Source organism: Rhinolophus sinicus, chromosome 17 (genome assembly GCF_057876585.1).
Source record: "Rhinolophus sinicus isolate RSI-liver-muscle chromosome 17, RSI-T2T, whole genome shotgun sequence".
Classification (NCBI taxonomy): domain Eukaryota; kingdom Metazoa; phylum Chordata; class Mammalia; order Chiroptera; family Rhinolophidae; genus Rhinolophus; species Rhinolophus sinicus.
This window is the reverse complement of record NC_142517.1, coordinates 71,323,152-71,332,216: the sequence shown is the minus strand read 5'-3', so window position 1 is coordinate 71,332,216 and position 9,065 is coordinate 71,323,152. Positions and strand designations below refer to the sequence as shown.

Genomic DNA, 9,065 nt, shown 5'->3' with positions numbered 1-9,065 from the left:
TTTCCTCTTTCAGTATCCCTCTGCCTCTATCCATATTTTCACTACCTTGTTGGAGTGCTTGTCTTTTGCTCAGGAGTTTTTGCATTTTTCTTCCCTCATTTGTCTGCATTACTATCTCTTAGTTAGCCATGCCACCTTCAAACCACTGTGGAAATAAACTATTTTGTTTTAAAATACTAAAATTCTCCTGAATTCATTTTCTCTTTTCAACTTTATCACTGCTCAAATTCAGACTTTCATTCTCGCTGCTCCTTACAACCTCTTTACTGAATTTCCGCCTATACTTCTCCCAAATCCCTTGACAATCCATCCATCTTCACCTTCACTGTTCTTTGACTTTTCTAGCAAAACTAATCTTGTCATTCCCTACTCAAAATTCTTCATTTGTTTCCAGGATTTACCAGATAAAATCGAAACTTCTTTACACAGTTTAAAAAGGCCCTGCCTACTCATCCAACTTCATTTTTTACCTGTTCCCCTAATTCCCCTTTGTAGTTAACCCTCTAGCAGCACAGAAATACTTGTGGTTTCCAAAACACATTATGCTCTGTCATGCCTCTGTAACCTTCCGTCTGTGGTTTTCCTATTCCCTCTGCTGCTTTTACCCCATCTCTATGGAAAACCTCTAGTCATTCTTTAAGACTATTCAAATGTTATCTTTGCTGTTAAGGCTTCCCAGTCTCTTTTAAAAAGCACATGTAGAACTGCTCCTCTGCCCTCTCTTATACCGTACATTGTTTACAAGAATATTGTTATTGGTTTTGGAGGTCAAGACTTGGGTTTTTTCCATTCCCAACACCTAACATAGACTCCAGCACATACTAGTAGCTCAACCATCTTTGCTAAATTTAACCTACCCTTTTATTCAACCTACCATAATGCCATGGCATAGTTTTTCTTTCTGCCTAAATATTGGTTCCTCAAACTGTATTCTTTGGAACCCTATTGCTCTACAGAAAAGTTGTGTATTATAAATAGAGTTAGCCTTTTGATAGCTATGTGAAGTGTATGTTTGTTTTCATTGTCTAAGTTTAGGAGAAAAGTCCAATTCTTCTCCTAAATAATCCTCTTATTTTTTAGCTCCATAATGATTCTCAAGTGCAATCAACGTTCATGAAAGAAATAAATCACCAACAATTAGAAACTGTATTTGTTTTTACCACAATCTCTATGAGGAACATCAACAACGAAACAAATCATATGCATATGTGACTAAAACACCTTCAAATTTACTTATTTCAAACCTACCTCTGCTCAATCTGGATTATTGCAGATGAAATGAACAAATTTTGCTCATTTCCCTTTTTGCTTTTATTCACGTTAATAGATGGATTGATGTTGGCTCTGTGATTTTAAACAGTTTGACTTTGAGAAAAATAACTGTCACAAGGGAAGCTTTTGAGAAATAGTCACTGAGAAATAGAGCATCAATCAAGGTCTGATCTGGAAAACAGAAACCATACTATGTTACCGAAGGAGCTTAATACTAGAGTGTGGTTACGCAGGAGTTGGAGGGGGCGTCTTCAGACTAAAAAGTATAACATTGAGGTGACCCAGAGATATGAGATGTAGGAAGTCATTACCACTTTTAGAGCTGGGGGAACAAAGGGAAAAGTTTGAGTTATTAGAACTCATAAACTGAGAGGAGGAATACTGTTGAACTAGGGACTGGATCTCTGAGAAGTGGGCACAGCCTGGCTGGTGCTAGTACCTCTAAGGGGTCATAATGAGTCTGGTTCTTAGCGTATAAAACAAGTGGGAGGCTGGAACCAACTGCTGATAAGAGGGCGAAAGGCTATTACTGCTGAGGTGATGCTGGTAGGAGAAGGAAGCAAAGGAACAGGAATCTTCTCCCCTACTCCTGCCTTCCACCTTCCCTCCAGAGATTTCTATTAATAGAACCTACCAAGAAGTTGGCAAAAGAGACAGATTGCAGAGTCACAGCCCGTTATACAAACCCAGAGTGTGGAGGTGTGACTATGGAGGGGAGAGACAATAGTTTAATAAGCAGCACTGAAAGCAATTAAATCAAGAGTCGTAAGCAACAGTCAGTATAATTGTCGTCCAGCTTAAAAACTCAACATGAATGTATAATCAAGATGTTAAAAATTAATACCTTTGTTGAGTTTATCTGCCATTAGACAGGCACCTGAGTATTCTATGTCACTATGCTTATCATGGAATCATCCAATCTGGAACCTATATGGTAGATATTGTTCTAGGTGGTTGAGTTTCAAGAGTGAAAAAACAGACAGCTCCCCACCCACCTTTGTGGAACTTTCATTTTAGTAAAGGGAAAATAGACAATAAATAAAGATATAGCATGTCATATGGTGAGTGCAGTGGAGAAAATAAAGTTAAGAGGGGATAGGGATTGGAGATGGAGTGGATCTTCCATATGGGGCGGTCATAGAAGATCTCAACGATAGAGTGAAATCTGAGCAGAGATCCAAAGGAAATATAAGGGAGAAAGCAGTATGTATCTGTGGCAGGAAGATCTTTTCAGTAAGAAATAGTTGCATTTGATAAATGTGAGGTTGGTGAAGATTTGCGAGGGAGTGGTTTTTGTTTATTTTTTTCTTGTGAGTTTGCGGTTTGTTTCTTAACTATTTGCATAGTTCTGCTTTAGAAGACTGCGATTATAGCAGGGTAAAATCAACTTATTATCAAATATAGTACCAAATTCAAACATTCCACAAAGTATTGCTCATCTCTTTCACTGAGGAAAAAGCTAAACTTCTTCAAGTAGCAGGTTATAAAAAAATTGCTAATGGTAAGTGGAACTACCAAGAGTACATAATGGCCTACCTCTACTGTAAAATACTTCCTTTGTTTCGGAGACAGCTATGAAATTCTAATAATAGTCTCACACCCTTCAACTAGATTGAGTAAATGTAAAATGCCCAGCACTGTATGTAATTACTTCTTTGTTAACATTTCAACCTTTGTTTTTTAGTTAAGCGTTAATGAACTTCAGTGACTGGCCAACAGTCTTTGAGACAGAAAGTGTGATGGATACCATCCGTACTCTTAGCCCCAAACAACAAAACCATTTTTGGCACTAGGATCACGTTGCTTTTCATTCAGATAATATTTTTCTTGGAAAATACATGCATACTTTGCGTTCAATGGTCTCACTAATATTAATGTTAGCTGTAATTAAGTATTCCTCTAACCATCTTTTCCCCTTAAACAATAAAAGTGAACTTACCTATAAAGTTAGACAATAAAAATAATATAAAACTCAGTGATATTCTCATGCTAAAGGTTTTTGAAAAATCAACAGTAATTCTAGTCCTTGAAAAAAATGAGCTGTGCTACGCATGTCATGTAAAATCTTTTTCTGTAGCTAGTATTAATAATGTCCAACAGAAAAGCTTGGGGTAGGTATGTCTTTGAGGAGAATGTAATTTAAGACTGGATACAGAAAGTAGAAATTTAAGTTACTTCAGTAAATTTGTTTTCTAACTTTAGAAGGAATCTTGAGAGGTCAGTGGTGCCCAATGGAAGGTAAGCACCTGGTTCTAGCAGGAAAACCATCACACGTGGCTGGTAGTATTTGCACTTAACCTCTGTTCCTAGGTTCCTTCTGCTGTCAAGTAGGGATAATGGTAATTGCTACCTTCTGCGAGAAGAGCGTGCCTTGACATTTCTGGCTGAAGATGCTATATCAACACAAATTATTATTAGAACATAATGCGTGTACTCATATGCACATAAAACACCAGCATGGTGCACTTTTAATGCTTATATAACATCTATAAATACTGCTCACCCAAGCTTTCTCTTCACTTTAGGTCAGAGAATATAATCATAGCATGCCACTAATCCAATTTCTCAAAATATGGAGGATATATATTTTCTAAAGCTCCATATCATCCTTTTGAGAAGCACTAAACCGGCTAATCCCTCATGGTCTCTGTAGCAATTGCACGACGGCCCTCATATTAAGCCTTTGGCACCTTTTCAAATGTTGGCTAAATTACTTGTTCTGGAGACTGGAACCATCCGGGAAAGGCTGGGGGGGATGAAATTGACTAGCGATATTAAAATTTGAGTTAACATTTAACTGAGTATCAACAACTTGTTAAAGTGCTATCCAAACAGGTAATTAGCTATGTGGTAGCTGTGCAGTGTGCTGTCTAAATTTAGCAATGAAATTAAGTTTAGCAAATGTGAAAATAGGAAAATAAATTTTTTCAAGGGAAACCGTGGTGTCAGCATAGCTGAGGAATGTCACAATAGCTACATTTTGTCAATTATGATCATCATCAGGGGATCTCCGGAGCGAATGCAGAACAAGGTTTATTTGTAAGTGCATCCTGAGGATAGGAGATGGAAAGGAGTGGCCACTTGCGGGAGACAGGCTTACAGGGAATGGCAGAAGCACGCAAGCATAGAGAGGGAAAGAAAAGGGGATGGAGTAAAAGAGGTTCCAAACTCAGCGCTAGGATACAGGATGGCAGGTAGAAGTTAAAAAGAGAGGTAGGTAGAACGGTGTGCAGCCTTGGAAGTGAGTTAAGAATTGTAAGCTAGTGGGTGGAGGGTGGGAGACGCTGGTGATTGAAGGGGTAGGACAGCGTGTTGTTGGTGGCAAGCAAACATTAGTTTAGCTGAGACAGGCGGCTAAATCATTATTTGACTTTCTTCTTATTGGAGCACATTTGTGGCTACCGGTGGAGATGGCAAGACCTACGTAAAATTAATGGTGTCATGACTGAGAATGTGCGTCCTCTGCTTCCAGTCCCCATCCGGACAGTCCAAACTGTCCACCACCCGCGCAGAACCGCAGGTGGCTCTGGCTCCAAGGTCAGACCACCAGGGTTGTGCGTGGCACGCAGAAGAGCGCAGGGCGCGCAACCCGTCTGGGGTGAGGACGCGTCGTGATGGACCACAGGTGCTTCTCTTAAGGGCAAATGTTTAACACTTCCCGAGGTCGCTTTCCCGCAATCAGTTCAAAGGAAAACGAGCAATGAAAATAAAATTACACGTGCTAACATGCAAATGGAACAAAACCAAAGAAAAACACCACCGCATTCGAAGCGCTCCGATTGGGGAAATCCAACGCCTCCTGTTGCCAGTCGCCAGACGAGGACAGAGGACAGCCCAACAGCCAGGAGAAGCAAAAGTGGGAAAGCAAACCTTCTGGAGCCCCTCTCCTCTCCCGGCGACGCTGACCCTTCCACCAAGCCGCCCTCCCAGTGAAAGGAACAAGAAAACGCCCGTGCAAATGTGCCTCCGCGTGCTGGGGAAAGTGGGGCTGGGAAGAAGGGAGGAATTCGGAGAGCACAGTCGACCCAGGAAGCAGGAAGGAGAAAGTCTCCCCTTTCAGCCCCCTGTGTCCCGGCGAGGAGACAGATGGCTACTAGTCCAGTAGGCTGCGTCCAGCTTCCTAGACAGGAATCTTTAGCACGGGCAACGGAAGGGCCACACCATCCTGCCTTCCTCCCCCACACCCTCCCCGGTTCCCGGTCCCCGCCAAAGGGAGAGCACTGCTCGGGTGAGGCAGGCCGCGAGCCGGATAGCCCCGCCGCCCTCCGCCTCTGTCTGCGCCGGGGCGGCTGTGGACCCGCGAGGGTTGGAGTGGGCGAGACCATTGGAAAAGCTGGGAAGGGGGGACAAGGCAGGAACGAGGGGCGGGGCCTACTAACCTATTCCAGATTTTCCAGTCCTTTTTAAAGCCCTGCTTTGGGAGAAACCGCGTTATCAAAGTGGAGAGAAGAGATTTTTTTTTTTTTGAAAGGGGAGGAGCGTGTGTAGGGCAGGGGTGGGAGGAGAAGCGGCTGGCACTCTGGGATCAGACGGGAGCAGGAGTTGAGTGGGGAGGGCGAGCGAGTTCTACGTAGCGCCCGCTCTGAGGGTCGGCTTCCTCTCCCCCTCCCGCGCGGGGCGGGGTGGTGCGTTCCGAGTTCCCAGGAGTTCGAAGCGGGCGGGTGCCGGGGGGAGGGGAGTGGCGGCGGCGGCGGTGGCGGCGGGCGGCTCCTGCCTCAGCTTCGGCAGTGGCGTTGGCGACGGCAGAGTCGAGGCAGCCGCGAGCGCTCCTCTGAGTGTCAGCCGGCGGCGACGGCTCAAGAACTGGGAGTTAGGGACGCGCGCGCCGGACCTTCCGCTGCCGCCCTACAGCGGCAGCTGCTGCCGCCGCCGCCCAGAGCCTAAGGAGCCGAGGCTGGGGGAGTTGGTGGGGGCAGGCGTGCGAGCGGGCTGGGGGGAGGGTGGGGAATGGCGCGGACCCCGGGGCCGGCTTCGCTGTGTCCCGGAGGCGGCAAAGCACAACTTTCCTCCGCTTCTCCCCCTGGGGCCGGGCTCCTGCTGCCGCCACCGACGCCACCGACGCTGCTGCTCCTGCTGCTCTTTCCGCTGCTGCTCTTCTCCCGGCTCTGTGGTAGGTGAACCTCGGCGGCCCGCGCGGGCTGAGGGAGGCGAGACCGAGGGTCCCATCGCTGCGGCCGGGCCGGCTGCTCTCCTGAGCGGCGAGGCGGTTGTGTTCGGCGGTTGGCTGCACGAGCGGGTGCCGCGGACTTTGACTGGAAACTTTTCGCCGCGCCCGGGGCGAGGCCCGGGAAGGGCCAGGGCCAGCGAGTGCGGCGCTGGCCGCCCTCTCTCCCCTCCCCCGCGGCCGCGCAGCTAGCCATGCTGATGGCCAGGGTTCGGTGGTGGTGCCTTCTGCACGGACTCCTCCGTGTGTGCTCCGGCGACCGTTACTTCCTCGCTCATTGGAGCCGGAAGCCGAGGGCACGGACTTCTGGGCTGTGTCTAAGGTGCCGGGATGCACATTTGCCGCCTCCTTTTTTCCCGGTGAAACTTGAGCTGTGAGACCAGATACCTTTAGGGACCGAGCCCGACGGAATGAAGCCTTCGGGTCCACCCCTCGTAGCCTTCCACTCTGGAGAAGGCATCGGGTTAACCCACCCTGCAGCATCCCCTACAGTCAGTTTTCTTTGGTCGTCCGGCCAGGTTGTGTCCTGGCTGCCTCTGGATGGCTTTGCCATTTAGCCCGTCTCTGCCTTCCAGTTTGTGGGACGTCCGTCACACTATCAGTGATTATTTTTGCAAACGCTATTTGTCCTCAGGAGCTTAAATACCCGATGGCATCGACTCTTCTGATCAAAAAAACCTCACGCCCCTTCCATGGTTCTTGCCCCTCGTGTTCTTAGTTTTCCTGTCACTTTTGGGAGCTAGTCTTTTTGTTAAGTTCTGTTCCTCGGTATCAAGAGACTAGAAGCCTACTTGTTAAGGATCGTGTAAAATGTGTCTTTCGTGCAAGAGAGATGGACGTAAGTGATCATTAATGGAAGGTGGTGATTTGGGAAAATAGGGTTACTAGTTTTTGGGGATTAGCCCTATGTGTCCTTTGGTAATACCGAAACACTGCAGGTTATTCATTCCAAGACTTACTGGGTGAGGATGGTGGAGAAGCAAAACTTAATGCTTGCTCAAAGATTGGTTTACCTAAGATATTTTCACTGGTACGGAAGGCTGCTGTTGGATCTCAGTATGTAAGGAAAGCTTAAATGAAACCAGAAGTTTTACCAGTATTTGTAAAAAGGAAAGATGTGTGCGGATTTCTTGGATAGTGTGATTTAGAAGAAAGAAAATTCTGTTCCGGGTAGGTGTGTCAGGGTTGTTGGTTATGAGGGAGGTAAAGTTTTCAAGAGATTGAGTGCCCCTTATAGGCTGAGAATTTCCACTACCAATTCACCACCACGTTTCAAGCACTGTAATGCAAGTTTCAGATTTTCAGAGTATAGTATGATAAATGGCATGTTATCTAATCTACAGTGTTTTTGTAGCCCCACTCTCCAGATGTTTGGTTCCACTACACAATTTCTTAATGCTGTTACAGATTGAATTTGTGTACTGTTCTTTTCCATGAAGGAGGATTTGTGGATTACAGTTGGGTAGAAGAAAAGTTGAAGGGGGTATTAACAGTTTTACTACCTTGACTTAGATTGTGTTAAGAACTGAGAGAATATTATTTGTACCTCCATAAAGGCTTGTCTAGCTAGGCAAAAGCCCTGTGGAAGACTGAAGCTAGGTAAGGTGTACAGCTAATACAGGGAAATAGAATTTGGATAATAATTTCACAGTTACTGTGCAAGTGAAGTGTTGATTACTTTTTGAAAGAACACTATTGCTTTTCACATGGAAGAAAAGAGCTGTTTTTTTCAAATCTCTTTAATAATGTGCTATAGAAGGGACTTCTATATTTAGGACTCAGAGTCCTAAAAATTCAAGCAGTATAGGTAAATGGACTGTATTTAGAGGAGGTATAAATTGAAGTTTTTAGAGTCAGCTTTGTTTGTAGTTGTAGAAACAGACACTAGCTTTGTGTTACTGTGCACTGCTCATTTAAAGAGCTTCCATTTTTGACTTATGGTGTTATCACACCCTAATTTGTGAACCCTTATGATGAGTTTTTTTCCATCAACCTTTCTCTATTTTAAATTCAATCTTTGAGTAGTACACGGTTATAATGGATGATTAGTAAGTATGGAAAGAGAATTTTCTTCATGTATCCTGTTCATCTGACATTCGTAGTACTGCTTGTAAGGTTTTGGCATATACTAATGTTCGAGTAGTCAGTTTTAAAGTTGAAAAGATTTTTTGGCTTTAAAGAGATTTGCTAATCAGAGTGCTTTCCTTTTTTTTTTTTTATCACATACAGATTTCTTTTTCTTTTTGCCTGTGTTTTTCATATGCAGCTTACATCTGGCACAGTCTTAACTATGCTCAACTTCCGCAATATCATCTATTAGCACAAGATAATTATCACATCATGTTAATTTGATTGCTAAAAGAGTCATTGAAACTAGTAGACTTGATATTCTGAAAGTTATAACAAAAATTACATTAGATTTCCTGTTTTGAGGGTGTATATCATCTGTCATATTTGAAGAACTGAACTTTTAAAATTAAGAATTTTACAGATTGACAAATTACCAGGTTTTTTTTTTTTTTTTTTAAGCCTAATCAATTCCTAGGTATAAAGGTCGAGGAGACTAGATTTACAACACCATCTGACTTGATAAAACCAATTTATTCTGGAATTCTGTATTCTTTATGAT

General features: G+C 44.2%; 1 protein-coding gene across 4 annotated transcripts in view; it reads left to right on the top strand.

The window, feature by feature from the left end:
• Positions 1 to 5,194: 5,194 nt before the first annotated feature.
• Positions 5,195 to 9,065, top strand: part of NECTIN3 (nectin cell adhesion molecule 3) — a 129,087-nt gene continuing 125,216 nt past the window's right edge. The window contains exon 1 of one of the 4 annotated variants that reach the window (XM_074332175.2): positions 5,195 to 5,500. In XM_074332175.2, coding sequence (XP_074188276.2) covers positions 5,359 to 5,500 — 142 coding nt within the window. In that variant the 5' untranslated portion in view covers positions 5,195 to 5,358. Of the gene's footprint in view, positions 5,501 to 5,771; positions 6,383 to 9,065 lie in introns of those variants that run through there. The other 3 variants (XM_019711639.3, XM_088794427.1, XM_074332190.2) reach the window with 3 other exon arrangements.